Source organism: Natrix helvetica (genome assembly GCF_964273705.1).
Source record: "Natrix helvetica genome assembly, chromosome: 10".
NCBI classification, from domain to species: domain Eukaryota; kingdom Metazoa; phylum Chordata; class Lepidosauria; order Squamata; family Natricidae; genus Natrix; species Natrix helvetica.
The window spans coordinates 7,620,463-7,647,716 of NC_138561.1; the positions used below are offsets into that span (position 1 = coordinate 7,620,463).

At 42.3% G+C, this 27,254-nt stretch overlaps 1 protein-coding gene across 1 annotated transcript in view; it reads right to left on the reverse strand.

Moving 5' to 3' along the window:
• PLCG2 (phospholipase C gamma 2) overlaps window positions 1-27,254 on the reverse strand; it is a 94,783-nt gene that overhangs the window by 61,012 nt on the left and 6,517 nt on the right. Inside the window, exon 2 of the mRNA XM_081963329.1 lies at window positions 14,184-14,411. Within this exon, the coding sequence (XP_081819455.1) occupies window positions 14,184-14,379 (196 nt within the window). The 5' untranslated portion in view covers window positions 14,380-14,411. The remainder of the gene's footprint in view (window positions 1-14,183; window positions 14,412-27,254) is intronic.

Consider the following 27,254-nt stretch of genomic DNA (forward strand, 5'->3'; position numbering starts at 1 on the left):
TTCACTGAAAGTCAAAAGCATATCAGATTTTAAGAAGAACAGGGAAATGCTGGTAAGGTTCACAATATCTCCATTCCATCAATGCTTCATCTCTACTCTTGTTCTCAAATTCTTGGAGCTTCCGGTGTTAGAGCAGGAAAAATGGCATTTCTCACTCACTTCTTAGTTTAGTTTAGCTTAGTAGCTTTTCCTTTCAAAGCTCAGACCCTACCACCTTATTTTTTCTATGTGACTGTTGCAGTTTTGTGTTTGAACGTACGACTCTGCCATAATTTTGTCTTTTCTGGTTCTCTGTCCATTTATGCAGATGTAAACACAGATCAATTCCCATTTGCATTTATTTTTGTTATGGATAAATTCTATCTATAATCTATATTTGAACTTTTCTTCTCTTCCCTCTTTCTTCCTTTTTTCTTTCCCCCTCCCTTCTTTCTTCTTCCCTCCTTCCTTTTCTTTTCTTTCTTCCTTCTCCTCTCTCCTTCCTTTCTTCTCCCTCCCTTTTCTTTCTTCCTTCTTCTCTCTCCTCTCCCTCCTTCCCTCCTCCTTCCTTCCTTCCTTCCTATCTATGAAATAAAAGCAAGAAAAAAAAATCTACAATTCAGATATAATGAAGAAGGTAGAGGTTTTATGCACACTTCATGAAAAAGACTGCTGGAAGGTGTATCTTTTGTTCTGCCACTTTTTTCTTTTCCTCCTTTTGATTTTCAACGTTAAGCTTCCTCCCCAGAGGATGGCTTCTAGATCGTGCAGGTGCACAAGGGGAGATAAATTGGTAAAAATAAGCAGTCAGATGATGGTGGAAGAGCACTTGTGACTTTCTACCGTCATGCCATCCAATTATGCAAATGTTCACCTCTGTTTCCATATAGGTGAAAGTTAACTGATGTTAGTTTTTCACTTGGGGTACAGGAGAGAAAATAAAGGTTCCATCACAAGTCCCTGTGACATTTTCTCCAAAGAGGCGAGAGCAAAGTAAGATTTACCAAAATGGAAGTCGTTGGCGATTAATGCAGATTAAAGGAGGAGTTGAGTATGTCTAGTTTAATGAAAAGAAGGACTAGGGGAGACATGATAGCAGTGTTCCAATATCTAAGGGGCTGCCACAAAGAAGAGGGAGTCAAACTATTCTCCAAAGCACCTGAGGGCAGGACAAGAAGCAAGTGATCTGACCGAGGCTACCCGAGAGCATGAAGCAAACTCCTTGTCCCGACAAAAAAACCCTTTTATTAATTGACTGTGAATTCTGCTCATTCACATCCAGCAAAGTCTTTCAAGGGAGGATTTGCAGTCACACACCTTATCCGGCTTGGAGAGCTGACAGGCTGATATTTGCAGAATTTGGCAAGAAGTCAAAGAGTCACGAACCAATGAAGTGAACTAATTGTCTCCTGCAAACTCTACTCCCCTTTCGCTCCTCTTTTATTTCCTCTGGGAGGGGCAATTCATCATCCACCTGTGGACTTACTCCCAAGTCGACCTCTGTTCTTTAGCTGTCCCCTTCGTCTGGCCATTCTGTGCATGCACACACTGGGAACAGACTCCAGCTGTTCATCTGCCTCACTGATGTCTGACTCCGAAGGCAGCTGATAACTGGCATATGGCTCTGGCCCCCTCTATGCCTCCAACACAGAGCCCTCATCAGAGCCTTCCCCAGACTCCAGGATTGGCCTATGTTCCTCCCCAACCTCCTCATTGTCCGAATCTGCTGCTAGCTCTGCTGGCCGCTGGCAGGCCACAATAGCAACGGATGGAAACTAATCAAGGAGAGAAGCAACCGAGAACTGCAAAAATTGCAGACTACAGGAACCGTTTGCACTACTCAGGTGACGCCAGGACTCAGATAAACCTCCAAGTGCTTCAACGACCCTCTAAAAGGATGCAGCTTTCTTGCTGTCTGCAAGGAATATAAATCCTTCCATTCCCCACTATCCCTTCAAAGCTGAAGAAGCTTCTTGGATGAGAAGCGAAACCTCTTCAAAAGAAAAAAGAAAAAAACCAAGAACGTCCAGTTGCCTCCTGAAAAAGCACCTTTGGGACCACCATGACCTGGATGACTGAGAATCTCTACAGACTTTAAACCTAGAACTAAGGAGAAATTTCCCGTGAGAACAATAAACCAGTGGATTAACAACTTGCCTTCTGATCTTGCGGGAACAGCAAGTACTGAGTTATGTTTGAGGGCCCCTGCAGGGCTGCCGTGTGGGGGAAAAAAGAGGAAATGGACGTTTTGCGTTATGTCAGCTTAGAGCACATAACATTCACTTTTGCAGAGGGACGGGCTATATTTAAACTTTAAACCATCTGAAGAGCACCCAGTAAAATACGCAGCTGGAGCAACAGCTGTTTGCATGGCTTATTTCCAAAGAGATAGAGCAAAAAACAAAACAAAAACCAAGATGGGTGAGGAACAAACAAACACACACACACACACACACACGGGTCAGGAAGTCAGCTTTAAGCAATGAATGACACTGCAGACAAGAGCAACTGAAAGAAAGAAAAAAATGGCAGCCTGGATTGTATGAAGAGGGAAAGCTGCGATTCTCTTCGAAATGGCTTTTCGTTCAGGATGCATTTTTAAGGCTGTTTTTTTGGGGTGCGTAAAACAGCGTTGGGGATACAGACTCTGGCACCTTGGTGGCCTTTCTAGCCAATCGAACCCGAAGTTACAACTCTTAACAGGGCAAGAGATAAAATGACATTTGCAGTGTCGCTGCTTCTCACCAAAGAGGAAGTGTCCGTGAATCTAACAAAGGGTAGGTTTGCTCTGTCGCGAATCACCCATGAAGGCAGAAGTGACAGTTCAGTGATAGTACAGGAAAAGGAAAGCCGCTTTCTCCCTCTCGGGAGCACAGCAAGTGGAGGGAGGATCTGAAATTGCACCTTGCTAGGGTGCTAAGTGTGAACCTTTCCTTGGGGAAAGACAAGGAGCACCGAAGGTTGCCTTTATGCTAAAAGGCCTGGTGTGGACTTCACAAGTCAATCCATCCGACTAACAGAGCTGGAAGGGACCTTGGAGGTTTTCTAGTCCAACCCCCTGATCAAACAGGACACCGTATACCAGTCATGGCTAACCATTTTGGTGCAAAGTGCCCAAAGAGTATGCACCAGCGCAAGCAACTCCCAAATGCAATGCAAGTGCCCCCCCATGCATGTGTCCTGCCCAGGCGTGGATTCCGGCTGCCCGTTCGCTCAGCAAGACGCCGTAGGAGAGAACAAGTTTGGGGGCATGGCAGGCCGAGTTACTATCTACTTAGCCAAACCGGTCCGAACCGATAGGACCCCACTTCTGCCCCCGCCTGCCCCCACCCATTTTTGGCTTTCAGGTTGGTGCAGGAGGCCTTCCAGGCCCAAAACGGGGCACCGGGGGGATGCACTTCTGCACACACACACACACACACACACACCCCAAATGCAATGCTAGTGACCCCCGCACATGCCCCCTATGCATCCCACGCATGCGCACCTCCCATATCTGCGCGGCAGAGACCTGAAAACCAGCTGGCCGGCAAAGGCATGTGCATATCTACAGTGGAGCTGGGCTGGGGCAACAGCTGGTGTGCCCGCAGAGAGAGCTTTGCATGCCACGTGTGGCACGCGTACCATAGGTTTGCCATCATGGTTCTAGGGTCTCAATTCAGGCACTTGGCAAGTGGTGTGCATTTAAAATGATTGCAGCATCCCAGGGTCATATAGTTGCCATTTAAGTCCGTCCCAGCTAATTTCCAACAACCCAAGTCATATTAATACTGCATTCAGTTTTTGTTGCCACGGTGTAAAAAAGATGCAGAGACTTAGAAAGAGTGCAGAGAAGAGCAACCAAGATGATGAGGGGACTGGAGGCTAAAACATATGAAGAGCGGTTGCAGGAACTGGGTATGTTTAGTTTGATGAAAAGAATGTCTAGGAGTGACATGATAGCAGTGTTCCAATATCTCAGGGGCTGCCCCAAAGTAGAGGGAGTCAAGCTATTCTCCAAAGCAGCTGCAGGCAGGACAAGAAGCAATTGGTGGGAACTAATCAAGGAGAGAAGCAACTTAGAACTGAGGAGAAATTTCCTGACAGTGAGAACAATTAATCAGTGGAAGGAGTTGCCTCCAGAAGTTGTGAATGCCCCAACACTGGAAGTCTTTAAGAAGATGTTGGATAGCCATCCGTCTGAAATGGTATAGGGTTTCCTGCCTAGGGAGGGGGTTGGATTAGAAGACCTCCAAGGTCCCTTCCAACTCTGCTATTGTATTTTTTTTTATTATTTACAAGATTATAAGCAAGGTACACACCATCTTCCAACGAGAGGGAAGATGACGAGAATAGCTACATTTCCTGCCTTACTAGAGGACGATGAACCATTTTCTCTTTCTCTCAGCCACTGGGAGATCAGTAAGACTTGGAACGCTTTGAATATTCCAGTGTTAAATAATTTGACTGTTTGGCAAAGAGTCCAGGACCATGACAACCGTGTGACGGGATATATGAAGCTTGAGGGATTGCTTTTTTTTTTTTTGCATGCAATTTTTGCATGGAACACAGCAGCCTAGAGTAAGTAAGGTAAATAATCCGAGTTAGCTACTGTTTCTCCAATATGGCTGAAAGTCTGGAGAGATTCTCAGCCATCCAGGTCACGGTTGTCCCAAAGGTGCTTTTTCAGGAGGCAACTGGACTTTTTTTTGTTGAAGAAGCTTCTTGAATGAGAAGCAAACGTCTTTAAAAAAAAATCAAACCCCAAGGAAGTCCAGTTGCCTCCTTAAAAAGCACCTTTGGGATTTCTCCAATGTATTCCATTTTAAAGACTACTCAAGGAAAGCTTTCACCATCTCACAAGCTTCCCCCTCTTTGTTAATATAATAATGAATAAAAAGATTCTTCTCATTCCTGCTTCCACACATCCTGACTCTTGAGTTATCTCATCAGACTTCAACTGGTTCAGAAATGTCCACATGTCCTATAGTAAAGGTAAAGGTTCCCCTCGCACATATGTGCTAGTCGTTCCCGATTCCAGGGGCTGGTGCTTATCTCCATTTCCAGCGCCAGCGCTGTCCGAAGACGTCTCCGTGGTCATGTGGCTGGCATGATTAAATGCTGAAGATGCACGGAACGCTGTTACCTTCCCACCAAAGGTGGTTCCTATTTTTCCACTTGCAATTTTACGTGCTTTTGAACTGCTAGGTTGGCAGAAGCTGGGACAAGTAACAGGAGCTCGCTCCGTTAAGAGGTGCTAGGGATTCGAACCGGTTTCTGATCGACAAGCTCAGCATCTTAGCCACTGAGCCACCGTGTCCCTTTTGCTTTCCTAAGCCAGGGACCTAAGAGCCGTGGCTTCTATGAGCATATAATTTTGGCTTCCTTTGCCTCGCCTTTGATCTTCCCTTTCCTGTTGAAAGAAAGGCTCTCTTCTTTCCTTCAGACCCAGCAATATCTGGATCTGGACAGGACCTCTTGCTCCCAAGGCTGCTACTTTTGGTATTTTGCCATGCCATCTTCTTCTTCCTCTTGTGTTGTCCAAAGGGAATAGCTTTGGGAGAGGACGAAGATAGCGGAGGTGGGGAAAAAGGCAGCAATGTATAAGACATGGGGAAGGGGGGTGGGCTATGGCTCCACCTGGGGACAGGGAGGAGGGAGCAATATCGAAAAGGCTCAGGTCACAAAAATAAATGTATTTGAAATATTATTGCAATTGTTGATATACTAGAAAGTGACAAAGAAAGAGATGATTGAACACATGGTTGATATAAAGTAAGAATTCTGTTTATGCTTATCTTTTATATGTTATTTTTAAAATTGTAGAAGCGTGAGATTTGGAGGGATTTCTACTACTAACATGGGAGCTACCAAAATTTTCTATGTACCTTTTTACCTTTTCCCCATAAATGTTTTAAAACCAATAAAATTCTTTACCAAAAAAAAGGGGGGGAAATAGCTTTTGGAGGCCCTGAGATTTATAGAGACTACTGGAGGACTTCCATTGGTCATCTTTACTCACTGGTGATACAAATGTTTACTCAGTAGAACTACTGTGGTCTGTGACTTTGGTGGTGAGAGTAAAGTCATTCCTTGCATTGACAAATCCCTACATAGGTAATGTTGGGTATATATTAGTATTAGTATGTATTATGTTATATTATATATTATGGAGAAGAATATCTGTAGCTCGGGGATGAGTAGAGTCCTTAGTGCCCTCTGAGTGTGGTGGTTTTCTTGTAGACATTTCATTATCCAGCTAAGTAACATTCTCAGTGCTGGTGAGGGAGTAATATCAGCCAATCAAGCGGAAACCAAAACCCTAATCAAGGAACTACCAAGGAGAAAACCACATTCCCACCAACACTGATAGGGCAACCTATTATATATAAACAGAGAAAAAAACCCACTCCCTTCTACTGTAACACTGATGATGTTACCTAGTTGGGTAATGAAACATCTGACAACATACAACCAAGCTCAGAGAGCACCAAGGATTCTTACCAGGAAAGCAGTAAAAGGAGTTCCCACATGCTCAGATACCTATCTTCAGAGGCGTGCAAAAGGTGAGTTTCTTGTGCAAAACCTGGTGCATACCTAGCAGGTTTTCAAAGAAACGTCCTACTTATCTCAATTTTCATGTCTCACATTTTCAGTGTTACGGTAATACAAATCAGCCATGACACGGCAAGACCATAAGACTGCCTGATAATTCTGTGCTTCAGAATTGCATTTCAAAGGGCTCTGTTACATCAGCTCTAGTAATAACCAGACACTAGATTTATCAAAAATGCTTACACGGGAGGGGAAAAATGAAATTGTAAAAATACCCTGTTTCCCTGAAAATAAGCCCTCCACGAAAATTTTGCAACACAGCAGCAGCAGCCCCCTGCACCTCAAAAGTAATAAGATCTCTCAGAAAATAAGGCCAAGCATTTATTTTGGGGATCAAAAGAAACTAAGACCCTGTCTTATTTTGGGGGAAAGACGGTAGAAGTTAGACTCAGGAAGTTTATTCAGTAAGCGGTAAGGTTTTCGAGATGCTGGAAAGCAGTATAATGTATTCTTAACTATCCTTAGAGGAAACCAAGTTACTTCTTTTAAAACCAAAGAATAAATTCACCATCACCATTTTCTTTTATGTTGCAAAATTCAGGATTGTCCTGCGGTATGTTCAAAACGGATCACCCACAAAAGATATTTGTCTTAAACAGTTTTATGAACTACTAACTGATAACCTGGCATTGCCCAGGTATTTATTTATAGGGGGGGAAATGTCCAGACGACACGTAATTTCTAATGTTGGATTTTCCCCCTTAGCAGAGGGAGCCCCCTTGTGTGGAGTACTGTGAAGCCGTTACCTTAGCAACTCCACTGCACCATGCAGTAGAAGCCATTTTACGGTGGTGCAGTAGAAGCCATTTTAAGGCACAATAGGCTGCATCTTAACACAACGAGGGCTGTTAGGGGTATCTTACGCCCACAGTATTTGTTTCCAGAGAGTAAGTCATCTGTGTACCAAGTTTGGTGGAAATTGCTTGAGGCGTTCCAGAGTTATGCTGGAACACACACACACACACACACACACACACACACACACACACACACAAGTTACATTTTGGATTGGATAAAAAAGACAAGCTAAAATTTGCAGTGCACCAGTTAATAGTCTGCTTTGAAGGGGGAAAAAGGGGGCCATGCTCCAACTCTATATTTGTGGCAGGAAGGCAAAAACCACAAACTGGAATGGTAGATGTTTTGCACATTTTCCAAAATGCTGAGGCTTGGGATATCAGCTCTGAAAGAGATCAAACATCTAGAAATAATCCAGGCGGCAACGCTATGCCCTGTTCCTTGGGAATAAGAATCAATTAGTTCAATCGGTTTTAAGTAGTTTATTTCAATCAAAGGTCGGATTGGGCAGAAAAATCAGGTTACAAAAAAAAAAAAAATCAAAAGGAGGACAAGAATATCAACCAGCAGTAAGGCAATAGTACAAACTGAATCTGTTTTGTTCTAAAAAAATTATAATATAAATTATAACTCAAAGATCTTTCAGGGAATGATGTTTCTCAAAGTTGCCAAATCTTAAGATTTGGACTTGTGAACATTCAGAATTGACTGGAGAATTCTGGGAATTGAAGTCCACACATCCTAAAGCTATCAACTGAAGAATAATAAAATAGAAAGAATTTTCCATTAAATAGAATGCCCGTAAAATATAAACAGGATTTTGTATCTATTTAAATTTAATTATTTTACGCACCCTGCCAACAAAAGGGTCTACAGTCAAGGCTATGGTTTTCCCAGTTGCAATGTATGGCTTTGAAGGTTGGACCATAAGAAAGGCTGAGCGCCAAAAAATGGAGGCCTTTGAACTCTGGTGTTGGAGAAGACTCCTGCGAGTCCTTTGGACTGCAAGGCGATCCAACCGGTCAGTCCTAGAGGAGATCAACCCTGACTGCTCTTTAGAAGGCCAGATCCTGAAGAGGAAACTCAAATCCTTTGGCCACCTAATGAGAAGGAAGGACTCCCTGGAGAAGAGCCCTAATGCTGGGAAAGATGGAGGGCAAAAGAAGAAGGGGACGACAGAGAAGGAGGTGGCTGGATGGAGTCACTGAAGCAGCAGGCGTGAGCTTAAATGGACTCCAGAGGATGGTAAAGGACAGGAAGGCCTGGAGGAACATTGGCGATGGGGTCGCGGTGGGGCGGACACAACTTCACAACTAACATCATTTTACACAGCTGCAAAACAAGAACAGAATTTTACACGTTTTATAGGTTACACCTCCCTGCTGTGTTATAAAGCTCTCTTTTTCTACTGACACCTGTTCAAAGGTGTATTGAACTTTTATTAGATCTCCATGTGATTTCCCCCCCCCCCCCTAACAGGCGGGTTTCGTTCTGATTTGTACAGTGTACAATTTGTAACATGCTGCTTTCACTATGAAAACTGCAAAGTTTTCAACCACATTGCTTACTGTAATTAGTTTCAGCTTTTACTCCTAATGACTTGAAGTTACCTAATTGTAAGCCAACCATTTCGAATACATTTACACTGATAAATAATGTGGGATAAAAATGTAAAACCCATGCAGTTTCCCACAAGCATTCTACAAAAACTCACAACAATAAAAGCAAAAAATACATTTCCAAACCAGCAATAAAAATGTTACACACACAAACATTTATTTATACATACGTATATATACATATACACATACATACGCACACACACACACACACTGTTTCCCCGAAAATAAGACAGGGTCTTATTTTATTTTGACCCCCCGAAATAAGCAATTAGCCTTTTTTTCAAGGAGGTCTTATTATTTTTGAGGTGCAGGAGGCGGCCAGCGTGGCCACCTCATGGCTGCTGCTGTGTTGCAATATTTTCAGGGAGGGCTTATTTTAGCACATGCGCTCAAAAGCCTGATTGTGTTTATTATCCGGGGAGGTCTTATTTTGGGGAAAACAGGGTATATATGCACATACACACATACACACAAACATACAGACACACACACACACACACAAGCTTCAAGACTGCAATTTTTAAAGAATGAATGTAAGCCCATTTGCAAAGGAAATTTCGTTCCTACTAATACATTAACACTTTTTTTTTTAAAAAAAAGTTATTTTAAACTGCAGTCACGCATGAAACCATGATAGGTTCTACCTTCCTGCATGCTGATGTTGTATTGCCTCCTCTTCTATGTTTTTATGTTTCCATGTTTGTAGTCTATTTTATCTATTTCACTTGACTGTACACCGCCCCGAGTCCCTTTGGGGAGAGGGGGCGGTATAAAAATAAAAGGTAAAGGTAAGGTAAAGGGAAAAAAATCTGGTTCAGTTTGAAATGCGCTCTTTGAGATCCACTGAAATTCCACTTGATTCCTCTTGAATCAAAAAGAAATCTATTCATTTAGAAATGGTAACGTTGGTAGAGGTAGTCCTCAGGTTATGACTGCCAATCAAGACTAGACTTGCCATCGCTAAGCGAGTCTTAAAAGTGCTATGGGGACCACATTGCTTAGAGACATTAATCCCAGCAGTCTCACTGGTTATGAAGTGGGAAGTGGAAGGAGACCCAGTTAAGGAGCACAAGGGGGCTTCGTAAGGGCGGAAGAGGCCCTGTGCAGGTTGCATATGGTTTAGGATAACCTGAGGAAGGACAGTGCAAGTAGAGGAAGGCCATGGGGTGTTGGGCATAATGCCACTCAAACATGGACAGGCTAGTAAGTGGTTAGCAGAGCACGAACACGGAAGAATGAAAGGTACCTACCAGATCCCCTTGTGAATTTTCCTGCAGGCTTCCCCACTGACTTTCCTTGTTGGAGGCCAGCAAGGAAGTTCACAATGGTAATCCTGTAACCACGGCTCTCTGTGATGCCATAATCATGAGCCTGACACCCGAGTGCCCAGTTTATAGTCATGTGACCGCCGAGAGGTTGCAATGGCCAAAAAGGGTCATATGTCCCTTTTTCAGCATCGCTGTAATTTTGAATAGCCATAGCAACAGCACTTAAGGCTTATATACCGCTTTACAGTGTTTTTACAGGCCCGTCTAAGCGGTTTTACAGAGTCACCTTATTACCCCCAACAATCTGGGTCCTCATTTTACCCACCCTGGAAAGATGGAAGGCTGAGTCAACCTTGAGCCAGTCAGGATTGAACTCTTGGCAGTGGGCAGAGTTAACCTGCAACACTGCCTTCTAACCATTGCATGTCATAGATGGATGGATGGATGGGAGAGAGGGAGGGAGGGAGGAATAGACTTATATACCACTTCACAGTGCTTTTACAGCCCTCCCTAGCTTACAGAGTCAGCCTCTTGCCCTCAACAATCTGGGTCCTCATTTTAATGAAAGTTTTAGCAGACATTTGGGGAATTCTATCCAAACTGTTTCAGGAACCTGTCTGGATGCTTTTCTACCCTGGCTGTATTTATATAGCTAGTCCTTGACTTACAAGCACAATTGGGAGCCTTATTCCTGTTGCTTAAGCAAGGCAGTTGTTAAATGAGCCACTCCCAATTTTACAACATTTTTTTGCCATGATTGTCAGGCGAATCAATAGCCATTAGCAATAGCACTTAGACTTCTATGCCACTTCACAGTGCTTTCCAGCCTTCTTTAAGCGGTTTACAGAGTCAGCCTATTGTCCCCAACCATCTGGGTCCTCATTTTACCCACTCTGGAAGGATGGAAGTCTGAGTCAACCTTGATCCTGTTGAGATTCGAACTGCCAAATTGCAGGCAGCCATCACCGTGGCTCAAGAATGGTCACTGAATAGATATAAGCCAAGGGCTACCCATAAAACTTATTTCTTTAGCTAGCATTTTAAAACACGCACTATTAAAGGAGAATATTTGTAGCTCAGAGTTGACATGAGGAGTCCTTGGTGCTCTTTGAGCTTGGTTGTTTTCTTGCCGACATTTCATTGCAAGCTAGGTAGTATCATCAGGATTGCCAGTGTTACCAATAATGTTACCAGTTTGGGTAATGAAAAGTCTGCAAGAAACCACCAAACTCAGAGCCCATCAAGGACCGTTCATAAAAACACACTGGATATAACTTAGTGTCCAATTAACATCCTTTTATGCTATTGTGGCAGGTTAAATATTGAATGGGATGGATGGATGGATGGATGGATGCATTGAATAATGGATTGAATAATGAATGGAATAATGGATGGATGGAATAATGGATGGATGGATGGATGGATGGATTGAATAATGGATGGAATAATGGATGGATGGAATAATGGATGGATGGATGCATTGAATAATGGATTGAATAATGAATGGAATAATGGATGGATGGAATAATGGATGGATGGATGGATGGATGGATGGATGGATGGATGGATGGATGGATTGAATAATGAATGGAATAATGGATAGATGGAAGGATGGACGGATAAGCAAACGAGCAACATCTAAATGTCATCTGATTTTGAAGCCTTTGAAAAACTTGATGAATATCTTATCAACGTGACTATATTCTGGTCTTATCTTGAGATATTAACAACTATGCTAGTAATTGTGAAAAGGGAAGTTCCTTCCAGTTTATGTAGTAGATCGACCAAGCCACGCATGCTAAATTATGTTTTACATGTATAGCCCCTGATTAATAATTATGTTCACCAATTAAAGGAAGCTTTAACCTCACAGGCTCTTCTTTATGGAGATTAACTATGGGCTGCATCAAATGCCAAAAACAATAAAATGACAACTTTATTTGGAACACCTCACTACTACATATGCTTAGCAAATGCACAATTGCTTTTGTTAATACCAGTGTCTTAGGAACAAGCGAAACAATGAGTCAGTTCCATTCAGATGCCACAAGTAAACTATATTGTACTATAACTATACTATAGTTTGTATTCCACATTTAAAGTGCACCGTTTGACTAAGTAAATTACAATCAGCCAGGATATGTAATTTTGGAGACAGTTTAATGCTTTCGCAAACCCTAAATAAACCTACCCTGTTTCCCCCCAAAATAAGACCTCCCTGGATAATAAGCCCTCTCTGAAAATATTGCAACGCAGCAGCAGCCATGAGGTGACCAAGCTCGCGCCTCCTGTACCTCAAAAATAATAAGACCTCCTCGAAAATAGGGCCAAGTGCTTATTTCGGGGGTCAAAAGAAAATAAGATCCTGTCTTATTTTAAGGGAAACAAGGTCGGTAACCATGATATGATGCAATAGCTGAACTGAGCCGGTGCATTAAGCCATTTTTTTTCATTACACATGGGTTATCTCATTAACATGACCAGGCTGTATTTCAGTCTATTATTTATTAGTGCTGCACAATGTTTTTCAATTTGATTCAGAAGAGGTGCTCTGGAATTTACAGAAGCATGAACACAGAATTTCTTTGGCCGTCATTAAAGCCACAAATGCACAGCAGCGTCAATTCTGGAAACAGATGTACATTAAAACACCTAATCATATCTAAACTGTAAACTAAAGTAAACTGTAATCTCGGGGAAAATTCATTTTCCTGCTACCTGCAGCCATAAGGTGAGGGTTCCTCTTGCACACATGTGCCAGTCGTTCCCGACTCTAAGGGGCGGTGCTCAACTCCGTTTCAAAGCCGAAGAGCCAGCGCTGTCCGAAGACGTCTCTGTGGTCATGTGGCCGGCATGACTAAACACCGAAGGCTCACGGAACGCTATTACCTTCCCACCAAAGGTGGTCCCTATTTTTCTACTTGCATTTTTACATGCTTTCCAACTGCTAGGTTGGCAGAAGCTGGGACAAGTAACGGGAGCTCACTCCGTTACGCGGCGCTAGATATTTGAACCACCGAACTGCCAACCTTTCTGATCGATAAGCTCAGCGTCTGAGCCACTGAGCCACTGTATACCTGCAACCATACCACTATGCTAAAGGACAGGTAGATTAGGAGCATGAGGCTGGTGACTATGGTACAGATAGTCCTTGACTTACAACTATTTGTTTAGGGACTCTTCAACGTTACAACACCACTGAAAAGAAGTGACGTACAACTTCATCCTTGTGCTTATAACTAATGCAGCATCTCCACAGTTACAGGATTAAAATTTAGGCGCTTGGAAACTAGTGTGTATTTAAAATATACTTATACATTGCAAATGCATGCCAGTTGTATTTGTACCATCCTGGTGTCATATGATCATTATATGTGACTTCCCCAGCCAGCTTCTAACAAGTAAAGTCAAGGGGAGAATCCAAATTTGCTTACTGACTGCATGATCCATTTATCAACTGTGGCAAAAAAAAAAGTCGTAAAATTGGGCATGGCTCACTTAACAATTGCCTTGCTTAACTACAGAGATTCCAGTCTCGATTGCAGTCATAAGTCAAGGACTACCTGTAGCAACATCTATTGTCTTCCTCTTATCCTTTCCATGAATGCTTGCAAGTAATCTATAGGCGACGACCAGGTTGAGCCCGAAGGAGGGGTCAAACGCGTCATCAGTCTTGAGTCCTTTCGCACCCAGAAGAGATCTAAGCCCAGCCCACCTTGAATTCCTTTCACTCTTATCTACCGCCAATTTGCTTTGATTGTTAGTTAGCTGTTCAGATACTTATAGAGAATTTTAAAAAATAAAATAAAAGCAATAAATCCTTGCACTCATTTGAACTGCCCGGATTTTCAGATTTCCCCTGGCGGCTGACATGATCAGTTCCAATATTTACAGTGATGCCATGATGAAGGCAGATACTCACAAAATCCTTCTATCTTGTCCGCTGTTTTGCTCCAAGCCACCTGCCTGGTTTCCATAATGACCTGAATTGTTCTTCTCTCTGGATTACTTTTCTTCAGGCTGTACACAGTCATCACAGTCCCCAGCTCCAAGGTCCTTTTGATCTGACTCTTCTCATACTCGGGGAGCTGCCCGTACTCCATACTTCGGCTGGACATTTTCGGGTTGAAGAGAGCAGATCTTCAGAAGGCTGGAGGAAGAGAGATGAGATTATTTTAAAACCTGGCCCTTTTGGGGTTACAAACGATTTTGCTGTAGTTTCCTCTTGAAAAGACAAAAGAATTTCAAGAAGTGAAACTAGGCTTGCGTGAACCAATCGCTTCTGAGGTCAAGGTTGCAAGGTTCTCCTCTGGTCCCGGACTACTGCAACCAAAGGTTTTACCGAAATTCGGCGCGATAGAAAAGAAAAACCATGCCAACACCCTGCAGTTGTAGAAGCAGAAGTGAGCCAATTGCTAGCTAACATAAAACAATTCTAATGCTGATTAATGTCTAGCCCCAGGGGACGGCAATCTTAAACACTCAAAGAGCCATTTCGAGCCATTTCCCACGGAAAAGAAAACACTGGGAGTCCCAAAATCCTTCCCGTGCCTGACCATTTCCTGAGCTCCCACAAAACAAGCATAATTATTTGAATTTAACGGTTGTTTTCTTTTGAAACTTTTCTTTTCTTGGATTTATCCACGGTTGGCCTCCTGGGGGGGTCAAAAAGCTCAATAAAGTGCGTGTTGGCGTGTGTCGTACATTAGCGATTACGATACATATTTTGAGCCGCAGCAGAGAGAGGAAAGAGCTGCAAGCGGCTCCAGAGCCGCAGGTTGCTGACTCCTGGTCTAGGGCGAAACAGAGGAAGAAGGCTGGTTATCGACAACAAACTGAATGTGAGCCAGTAGTGTGAGAGAGCTGCTAAAAGAGCCAAGACAATCCAGGAATAAATTGCACTGCATCAAAACCAACATTCTAATTTTCCTCTACTCTGTGCTTGGGGGGGGGGGGGGGCGTGATGGCTTGGCAGTTAAAAGATGCAAAGCTTATCAGCTGGCAGCCCAGGTTCGAGACCTGAATGCTCTGCGATGGGGTGAGCTCCCGTTACTTGCTCTAGCACATCTAGCAGTTCAAAATAATGCAAATGAGAGTAGATAAATAGGCACCACTTCAGTGGGAAGGTAACAGCGTTCCGTGCACCACGGCATATAGTCATGTTGGCCCCATGACCATGGAAGCGTCTTCCGACAATACTGGGTCCCATGGCTAAGAAAGAGAGATTGCACCACCCCGTAAAGTTGGACCTGACTGGACAGGGGAAACCTTTATCTTTACTTTGTGCCGATGAGGTCGAAAGTGGACAATTGTGGACAAGAGCCATGGTGGCGCAGTGGTTAGAGTGCAGTACTGCAAGCTACTTCTGCTGAATGCCGGCTGCCTACAATTTGGCAGTTCGAAGCTCACCGGGCTGAGGGTTGACTCAGCCTTCCATCCTTCTGAGGTGGGTAAAATGAGGACCCGGATTGTTGGGGGCAAGAGGCTGACTCTGTAAACCGCTTAAAGCGGTATATAAGCCTAAATGTGATTGCTATTGCTACTCTGGCACTTCATTTCCAGAAGAATATCTGGACGCAGTCGAACAGGTTCAGAACAGGCCAACAAAAACGATTGTGAGATTTTAGGCATGCACTACGAGGACTTGGAACCTGAGATGTTCAATCTGAGAGAAGATTCAGAGCGGGGGGGGGGAGACATGGTATTAATGTTCATATACATAAAAGGTATAATAGAGATTATGGGCAAGGGCTCTTCTCCATTGCTCCCACAAAAACTGGGACAAAAAAAAATAACAGGTGTTAAGTTATAGATACCTAAATTCATTTAATTTTAAAGAACAATTCTTGCTAGTTTGATCTACCCACATATGACAGTTGGAGCAGTGATGGGTTCTGGATTCTGTTGCAACAGGTACAGTGCAATGGGGCCCGTACTGGGGCGTACCGGTCGTAACCCACCACTGGTGTGGAGGTTGTGGGTTCTCCATCGCTGGAGAATTTTAAGAAGTCTGGAAAGTCACCACTCAAGGATGATTAAAATGAATCTTTTCAGAAGATGGATCATCTTTGTCGCTCCATCGAACTCCTCAATTCCACAATTCTAAATAATGAATAAAGGATAGAAGTGCTTCCATTCATTCATTGGTCATGAAAGAAAATCACTGTCCATAATATTTTAGGTCCCGTCTCTCACTCACCATCATCCTCGTTCTAGATCAGGAGAGGTGTCCAACCTTGGCAACTTTAAGACCTGTGGACTTCAACTCCCAGAGTTCCCCACAGGCCACGGCTGACTGGGGAAATTTGGAAGTTGGTAGACCAAAGTCGCCAAGATTGGATGCCTCTCCTGATCTAGAGTAAAGGTGATGGTGTGCTTTTTTTCAAACTGCAGTACCAGATTTGGTACAACAATATCGCTTTTGGCTCTTTCCCCTTGCAAAATGATGAGTTGGCAGCAACCGGGGAACCGGTTCAGGGGCGTGGCCAGCCTGGGTCACTGCCCGTTCTGTAACCCAGGCCAGCATACCCCTACCGCTTTGGCCAAAAAAGGGCAAAACCAGTAGCAACCCACCTCTGCCCTAAAATGGTCCATGGCCTATGCTTGGTTACTTCCATCCACTCTTCAACTACTTGTATTCTAGCCATTATCTCTCAAAACCTGTAGCCCCAGCACTAGGCTGCATAAAAAGAGAGGTAGACTCAAGCTCACGTGAAGAGCTAATACCACTTTGTAATGCCTTCATAAGGCCACACCTGGAATACTGCATCCAGTTTGGTTGTCACAATGTGAAAAAGGTGTTTAGACTCTAGAAAGAGTGCAGAGAGGAGCAACGAAGAGGATTAGAGGACTAGAGGATAAAACACATGAAGAACGGTTGCAGGAACTGGGCATGGTTAGTCTAGTGAAGAGAAGGGCTAGGGGAGACACGATAGCAGTGTTCCAATATCTCAGGGGTTGCCACAAAGAAGAGGGAGTCAAGCTATTCTCCAAAGCATCTGAGGACAGGACAGGAAGCAATGGGTGGAAACTAATCAAGGAGAGAAGCAACTTAGAACTAAGAAGAAATTTCCTGGCAGTGAGAACAATTAATCAGTGGAACAACTTGCCTCCAGAAGTTGTGAATGCTCCAACACTAGAAGTCTTTAAGAAGATGTTGGATATCCATTTGTCTGAAGTGGTGTAGGGTTTCCTGCCTGAGCAGGGGGTTGGACTAGAAGACCTCCAAGGTCCCTTCCAACTCTGTTATTCTATTCTATTTCTGAGAGATCATGACTGGGCCAAAGTCGCTCAGCTGGCTGTCATGCCGAAAGTGGGACTAGAACTCACTGTCTCCGGGCGATTGGCCAAACGGCTTTTATATCTAAAGCAGGACTAGATCTCATTGTCATTTAGTGATTGGCCCAAAGACACACAGCCAGTATTTATATCTAAGGCAGATCTTGAACTCATGCCTTAACCACTGGAAGTAGCTTATCAGTTTCATGTGTTTTTACGAAAGTGCAATTAATATAAAAATTATATTATAGTTTTTATATTAGTGCAATTAATATAAATGTGTGTGTGTGTATTAAGTGTTATGTCAAAGCACCTGGTATACCCAAATATGGGGGGGAACATAAACGAAACAATGAATAAGTTTTCTTATTTCTCACCGTCTCCTTGTGATGGAGATCTATTCTATTTCTTCAGAAAACCATGAAGGTATTTGCGTACTGCGCTGTGGCTTGGAAGAGAATATCCAGGCTTCGAGCATATACTTTGACATCCCATTTCCTTATTTCCAGGCACTAGCAAGGCTACTGCCTATGTTAGCCAGAAGTCCTTCTATCAAGCCCATCAGATTCCAAGAATGAAGGAGGCCCTTCAACCCAGCAGGGCTTTGAAGAAAACCCGAACCAACCGTACGTTGAGACCACAAAAGCACCAATCAAGTGTACGCCCAGCAATATGAGTCAGACAAAAAAATTTTAAAAAATTGAGACCAATCCAGGGTTGTCATAGAAGCCGATAAAACTTGAGCCATCACAGACAAGTCAGCAAAAATTCAGAAACCTCCTAAAGTTGCAGCATGGATCTGCAAGATTACGGGTTGCATTTTGTCCTGGGAGGATAAAACTGATGTGGTGTCAGATGTGAAAGATGAGGTCCAGCCGTGAAGGTCCAATTAAACTGATTTATTGCTACTTATGCCTATGCACTGGATTCTTCTCGACTAACAGTTAGCGTCTGCTTGGAGTTAGATAAGGATTCGTGGAATTCAAAGGAGATTGGACTTACTGTGTTTTTCGGAGTATAAGAAGCACCTTTTCCCCTCAAAAACGAGGATGAAAATCTGGGTGCATCTTATATACTGAATACAACATTTTTCCTGCCTCCCGAAACCCTGCCCCCTTTGCAAAAATGGCCATGTAGAGCCTTTAGGAGCCTTGCAAAGAGAGCCTGGGGGCTGGAGAGGGCAAAAATAAGCAAAAAAATGGGCTATTATTTTTTGCTCGTTTTTGCCCCCCACAGCCCCAAGGAACATTCTATAAACTTCCTAAAGGCTACGAGTGCCCTTTTTTGACAGAAAACGAGCCCATTTTCACAAAAAAATGGGCCGTTTTGGGGAGGTCTGCAAAGTGCAGAAACTTTTTTTTTTAATTTGCCTCTTCAAAATCTTGGTGCGTCTTATACTCCGAAAAATATTTAGGGGAGCCTGTTTTTCCCAATTATAGCAATAGCAATAGCACTTAGACTTATATACCGCTTTACAGTGCTTTACAGCCCTCTCTAAGCAGTTTACAGAGTCAGCCCATTACCCCCAACAATCTGGGTCCTTGTTTTGCCAACTTTGGAAGTATGAGTCAATCTTGAGCCGGTCAGGATTGAACTTCTGGCAGTAGGCAGAGTTAACCTGCAATACTGCATTCTTAACCGCTGCACATCATGGATGGATGGACGATTGATCAATAGAAGGAAGGGCAATAGCAATAGCACTTAGACTTATATACCACTTCACAGGGCTTTACAGCCCTCTCTAAGTGGTTTACAGAGTCAGCCTATTTGCCCCCAACAATCTGAGTCCTCAGATTTTACTGCTTTCTTTTAGGGTCACCTCTGAGCAGAAGTAGAGGGGTTTTTTAAAATGCATTTTTAAAAAAAAAAATACTGCAGGTAAAATTTTACAAATTAAAATTGCAGTGTTTAACAAGTTAATTAGTGGTGAAATATAACCCAAATGTAAAATAAGACTAAGATATATAGAAATCCCTAAGTTTTTAACAGGTTAAATTAATATAAATCACCTCCATATATCATATTTTCATTGAATCATTTAATAACAGTGCATCAAATGGTGCATTAAAACTGTCTTTTCTTCTAGGTTATGAAATGTATACTTAAGAAAAATGTATTGCATTTTTACGTCTTTCATAAAACAAGTAAATTGTGCGTTACTTGAATTCAGTTTTTGTTATCTGGATTAAGATAGTAGTATTTTTTCCAACCTGTCAAATTTATCTTGGTTCCTTCCTAGTCTCAAACAAACATAATATTCTCCAATGCCATATATATTCTAGCTTTCAATTAATTGTATATTTCAATTAAGGAAAAAATATTTCTACATTAACAAGTTTTGGGAAATAGGTAAAGGTTCCCCTTGCACATATGTGTTAGTCATTCCTGACTCTAGGGGGCAGTGCTCATCTCCTTTTCAAAGCTGAAGAGCCAGCGCTGTCCGAAGACATCTCTGTGGTCATGTGGCCGGCATGACTAAATGCCGAAGGCGCACCGAGCGCTGTTACCTTCCCACCAAAGGTGGTTCCTATTTTTTCTATTTGCATTTTTATATGCTTTCGAACTGTTAGGTTGGCAGAAGCTGGGACAAGTAACAGGAGCTCACTCCATTACGTGGTGCTAAGGATTCGAACCGCTGAACTGCCGACCTTTCTGATCGACAAGCTCAGCGTCTAAGCCACTGAGCCGCCGCTTCCCTTGTTGGGAAATACACAAAACAAATTTTGTAACTTTTGTTTTGAGATAGAAAAAGAAACACCGAGTGTTACATAATTTGTAAGCAACTTTCACAGAACTTATTCACAATGTCAATGGATGCTCTACATTACCAGACTGCTCTATAAATTAGTGTGAAGGTAGCCAGAATATTAATGCGCAAATTCCACTCGTAAAGTTAATCATTGCCTTACAGAGCCGCCTCTTTCAGTCATCTTAATAAAGTTTGAAAGAAAATGTACTTAGCTCATCAAGATAAGAGGAATAATCAGGAAAAGAAAATGCATCAAGCTTTTACGAGTTCTGCTTTATGCATCTCCAGCACCATTTAAAATTATCAGCAAAATCCAAACTAAATGTGAGGGCAGAGTAAATAAACCTTCATTTAATTTTCGCAAATAGCAGTGGGACACCAACAGGGTATTTAATCTTTCCTTTTACATGCCTCGATCCAACAAAATCTCTACTTCATCCTTGCTAATTAGCAATGTAAATACTTTTTTTTTAATTGAGGAAATGGCATCTCAAGGTAAAAAAAAGGCTGTAATTTTTAAAAGCACATAGGAAGAGTTAATATTCTGATAACGAACATGTAAATGCTATAATGTATATTTTTGTAGTTGAAATTTTGAAACAGAAGAAGAACAGGTTGAAGTGCGTATGATAACAGAGGCTAAGAATTTTGGTTATAATATAAAAATAGATCAATTGCAAAATAAGTGGCTGAAAGGGCTAAAATTTACATTGTGTTATGATCTTAAAGAAAATTTCTGCAAAATAATATATCATTGGTTTTTAATGCTAGAGGGACCATCTAGAATTCTAGAATGTATAAAGGCATTCAAAATATATGTTGTAAATGTACATTTTATCATGTTTGGCAAACATGTAAAAAAGTTTTAAAAATTGATTCAAGTACACACTTTAATACAGAGGATTTGCATATTAACATTCAATTCAAGCAGGAACTTTTCCTTTTAAGATTGATGGAAATGCAATTAGAAAAGGCCATTGAAGATTACTTCAATATCTGATTACTGCAATAAGATTATTAAATGCACAGAGTTAGATTCAACACTATCCACTATGGAGGAATGGTTTGTGACATTGACAGCTTGTGACATTGAGATGGATAAACTTTTTTGATTGGTTTTCTATTTGTTAGTAAAACTTTACAAGCCTTTGAATGTTGCAAGTCATCTAATTTATATTCTATACTCAGCACATTCTTCAAGCAAACGGCTTTCATTAATTACAAGTTTGAGTAAAAGATCATAACATTTTAAAAAATAGGAGAAGACACGATTATAAACAGGAAAAGGACATGCTTCAGAGGATGAGCTAAACATACCAAACCAGAATCGCTAACTTGGAGCTTAATTTATATATCACTTAATCTGGGAGATTAAAGTAAACCCAGAAGATAAAAGTATTGTAAATCTAAAAGATTAGGGATTTGTTTTCAGAAGCAGTTGTATTACCTGAAATAAAAAATATGTTTCATATTTTGTTATGGTATTGCAAAGCTTAAAAATGTAAAAATCATTTTGTGAAAATGATGCACATTAAAAAGCACCAAATTTTGGAAGTCAAATTCCCATTACAATCAGTAATTTTTTTTAAATTAAACTTTACAAAACCATCTATCCTTTCAAAGAATACTGAATTAGCTTTGTATATGCTAACTACTTCAAAGATGCTACAGTATATACTTCTTTCCTTCCTTGGAAAAACAAGTAAGTTATAAAAAATATGCTTCAATGCTCAGAATAATTCCATCCTTTAAGAATATATCTGACACAGAATTAAATTTTAACTTTAAATCATTACCGTACTGAAACCTAACAGGTGGATTTGTATGTCATCCAAAATTGTGGATTTTTCTATATAAGAGTCATGCGTTCGTGATAGCAACAGAAAACACCATGCTTTCTTCTGGAATCATAGCCCCTACTTACTGCACACCATACAATAAAACTCCCTTTTGCAACTCTTATCCCTTAACTCGGGATAGAATTGGGGCGACTGGATGGAGTTTAGCATTTACTGGCTGGATGCAGTTACCTAGGTTTGAACTCTCAGCCTTCTGAGTGGAAGGTGAGCATCTCCACCATTAGGCCACCGCAGGAGTCACCGTCCATGCCTTACTGGATCATACAATAAGGCAATAAAACATTTCTACCATAGCATTTCCCTTCTTTTCTTCTTCATCTTCTTTGCCTACCACTGTTCATGCTTTCCTGCAATCAACACCTTTCAGTTTCCTTATTAATAAATTGACACCTTAGTGTCTATACTTTTACACACAGAGAGACACACACAAAGCTGCTCTGGATATAACCTTTTCACGACTTTAAGACAATGCATAAGTCAACACAGATATTGGTTCAACATCCATTTTGCTCCCTGTTGGGTAGGGAGGCGTGAAGCAAACCACAACAATACGCCTCTTTGTCTTCTACACTGCAAATGGCCAGTAGGGGGGAAAAACCCACAATGCAGCCTTCTCCAAATCTCTGTGGACAAAGAACACCTTATAGTGAAAATGCAACTCTCTCAAGTCTACAGTAGAACGTTCTATAGAAGCAACCTCCAAACCCTCAAAAGCTTTTAGCTTCTCTGTGTCTTTTGAGATCACACCAGAAAAATGTACTCAACACCTGAAAAGACATTTGTGCCCTAAACAGAAAATGCAGAACGAACGTAACTGTTTTACACAGGATGAACATCTGGCAGCAACAAACAGAGGCACAACAACACCTTGGTCTCAAAAGAGGCAACTCTTAAGACAAACAGATTAAGAGAAGAACAGAATTTTGGTGGTTGGGCATGAAACAAAATCTTTGGGAGAATTTAAACAGCTGCATACAGTAATACATTTTCTCAATCCATTTCTAGTAAAGTTTGGACAACTGTCACTTTCCTCATCCCTCTGCAACTCTGAGTAAATATTGATAACTTGAATAAATGTGCCTCTTGTGACTCCAAAGAGAATATTATACTCACTTTTGTAAACGTTTTGTTTGTTTGCATTATGACCTAAAAATAATACAATTTGGAGAAATAGTCCTGAAATGACCCTAAGGAGGGTTGAGCACAATGCAACCTGCAAACTACAATAAATAAGCAAATATATTCTGACACAGAACACACTGTATTGTGTTGTATTCACACACAACCGCTGTTCCTACTTAATCTGTAAAAGAAGCTTACACGCCATGCTCTCACCTGTCTGCGTTTCCACAGGTGCAAACAGCATGATGTAAGCTTCTGCAAACCTCTGCACGAAACTGGGCACATCCCTACAAGGGCTGGGAGGGGGGGAGGGGCTTTGCCAAAATGCAGTTATTGCAAGCAAAACCAATAATCAGTTTGGGGTAAGGGAGGCCATGAATTCAAGACATGCCTTACCCATGGAAGCCGGTTGGTTGATTTTGGACCAATCACCAGGAGACGGTGAGTTCTACTCCCGCCTTAGGCATGAAAGCTGGTTGGCCAATACACACACACACATTTATATTAATTGCACTAATATAAAAACTATAATATAATTTTTATATTAATTGCACTTTCGTAAAAATACATGAAACTGATAAGCTACTTCTAGTGGTTAAGGCATGAGTTCAAGATCCACCTCATATAAATACTGGCTGTGTGTTTTTGGGCCAATCACTAAGTGACAATGAGTTCTAGTCCTGCTTTAGATATAAAAGCCAGTTGGTTGACTTTGGGCTAATCTCCCGGAGACAGTGAGTTCTAGTCCCACTTTAGGCATGACAGCCAGCTGAGTGACTTTGGCCCAGTCATGATCTCTCAGACATAGAATAGAATAGAATAACAGAGTTGGAAGGGACCTTGGAGGTCTTCTAGTCCAACCCCCTGCTCATGCAGGAAACCCGACACCACTTCAGACAAATGGATATCCAACATCTTCTTTAAAACTTCCATTGTTGGAGCATTCACAACTTCTGGAGGCAAGTTGTTCCACTGATTCATTGTCCTGTCAGGGAATTTATCCTTAGTTCTAGGTTGCTTCTCTCCTTGATTAGTTTCCACCCATTGCTTCTTGTTCTTACTCTCAGGTGCTTCGGAGAATAGGTTGATTCCCTGGTGTAGGGTCTCCTACTTGGGGGGGCGGGGTGGACTATTTGACCTACAAGGTACTTTCCAACTCTGTTAATCTGCTAATGAGCCCAACCCACCTCAGAAGACTGCTGTTTTGGGGAAAATAAGAGGAAGGAGGTGTATTGGATATGTCTGCCGCCTGAAGTTATTTGTAAAGATTAAAGTGTGATACAAATTGCGCACCTGTTCCATGGGGGCTAGTTGGACGCCCCCGATGGCCAGAGATGGAAACACCTGGTTGAACCGGGAGGCCGGAAGCCACAGCCAACCCTTCCAAGACGGAGTGGCTGTGGCTTCCGGCCTCCCGGTTCAACCAGGTGTTTCCATCTCTGGCCATCGGGGGCGTCCAACTAGCCCCCATGGAACAGGTGCGCAATTTGGGCGTCCTCCTGGATGCCCGGCTGTCCATGGATAACCATGTAACAGCCGTGGCAAGGGGGGCGTTCCATCAGGTCCGCCTGATGCGCCAATTGCGCCCCTTATTGGACCGGGATGCCCTACGCACAGTCACCCATGCGCTAGTGACGTCTCGCCTGGATTACTGCAATGCTCTCTACATGGGGCTTCCCTTGAGATGCACTCGGAGACTACAGTTGGTCCAGAACGCGGCCGCGCGGGTGATTATGGGGAGGACTAGGTACTCCCCTGTAACACCTCTCCTGCGCGAGCTGCACTGGCTTCCTGTGGTCTACCGAGTGCGTTTCAAGGTTTTGATTATGATCTTTAAAGCGCTTCATGGCACAGGGCCTAGTTATATGCAGGATCGCATCCTGCCCCACACATCCCTACGACCAATTCGCTCACACAGAGAGGGACTTCTCCGGGTGCCGTCCGCCAAACAGTGCCGGGGGGCGACACCCAGGAGCAGAGCCTTCTCTGTGGTGGGCCCAGCCCTGTGGAATGACCTCCCCCGTGACATCAGGATTACTTCCGATCTCCGCTCCTTCCGTGTTCAGCTGAAGACCCACCTCTTTCAATTATCTGGCCTGGCTCAATCGTAATTATTCTTATTCCTCCTAACTGTTTTTAAATTGTATTTTAAACGTTAAATCTTAATTTTTATACTGGGTTTTTACAATTGGGGTATTTTAATGCGGGTTTTTTATCTGTCTATATGATGTAAATTGTTTACCTCCTCCGAGTCCGTGTTTGTGTATCTGTATGTATGTTCTGTATGTACGCCTATGTGTTTTATATATTTTCTATGTTTTATATGCCCCATTGTACGCCGCCCCGAGTCCTACTTGGAAAGGGAGCGGCTAATAAATTCAAACTTATTATTATTATTATTATTAAATAAACAAACACCAAACATTCATCTCCATTAATGAACAGAAATCCGTGTTTCTCAGTCAGTAGTTCTTCTGTCTATACCAAATCTGAACAATGGCTTGGACATTAACTGTAATTTCCCAAAGTTTTTCAAAAGTTTTGATCCTTTCACCTGTCAAGTCAAGGTTGCACATGAAAAGACGTGCATCCAAAGCAACTTCCACCTCCTAGCAATCTGCTCCTTCGTTATGTGGAATGAGTTAAGTTACCTTTTCACTCTCTTTGAACTAGGAATGATGGTCGACTAGCCAGTATTTAAACCTCAATTTCAAACTCTGGGCAATGATTTGCTTCCAATCCTGGCTAAGGAAGCCAAGGAGGTTAAGATGTGGGGCTTGAGAAGATAAAAGAGGCGGATACCAAATGCAAACTATTATCTTGCAGGACAAAAAGAGAAAGAACACGATTGAAGGCAGGACTTTAAATGAGCTTATTGCATCACGGCTATGTTGCTTGGAAAGGCCTGATCCCGGGTTTGCACATGAAGTGCAATTTCCTGCTTCGTCTTCCTGCTTATATGAAATATGTGCAAAACAGAAGTAAGTTACAGCCTCCGGCACATTGGTAATAAAGGCTCATGTTTTATAAATCCAGCCTCAATGGAGTAACAACCATCTCTTTTTCTTTGCAAATATATTTGTATTGTTTACATATAAATATAGTGAATACAGTTTAATTGTCCTGGAGTTCCGCATGCCATTAAAACAAAGGTAAAAACAAAATAACATATATGCTATTTTAAACAGTGCTAGTAACAGTGTTCAGTAATTTCTGACCATCATATTCTAGTATGTCAACTTATCTATCATTCTAATGTTGTTATTGTTAGTTGCAAAGTCGTGTTCAACCTATCATGACCCCATGGACAACGTTCCTCCAGGCCTTCTATCATCTTCTGGAGTCCATTTAAGCTCAGGCCTTCTGCTGTGGTGACTCCATCCAGCCACTTCATTCTCTGTCGTCCCTTTCTTCTTTTGCCCTCAATCTTTCCCAGCATTTGGCTCTTCTCCAGTGAGTCCTCCCTTCTCATTAGGTGGACAAAGTATCTGAGTTTCATCTTCAGGATCTGGCCTTCTAAAGAGCAGTCAGGGTTGATCTCCTCCAGGACGGACCGGTTTGATTGCCTTGCAGTCCAAGGGACTCGCAGGAGTCTTCTCCAGCACCAGAGTTCAAAGGCCTCCATTCTTTGGTGCTTGGCTTTTCTTATGGTCCAACTTTCACAGCCATCCATTGCAACTGGGAAAACCGTAGCCTTGACTAGACGCACTTCTGTTGGCAGGGTGATGTCTCTGCTTTTTAGTATGCTGTCTAGCTTTCCTCCCCAGGAGCAAGCCTCTTTTAATTTCTTAGCTGCAGTCCCCATCTGCGGTAATCTTGGAGCCCAGGAAAATAAAATCTGTCACTACCTCCATTCCCCCCCCCCCCATCTATTTGCCAGGAATTGAGAGGGTGATCTTAGTTTTCTTAATGTTGAACTTCAAGCCAACTCTCCATTCTAATATTTACATTCTAATACCTACATAGTATCTTTTTCCATGTCCAC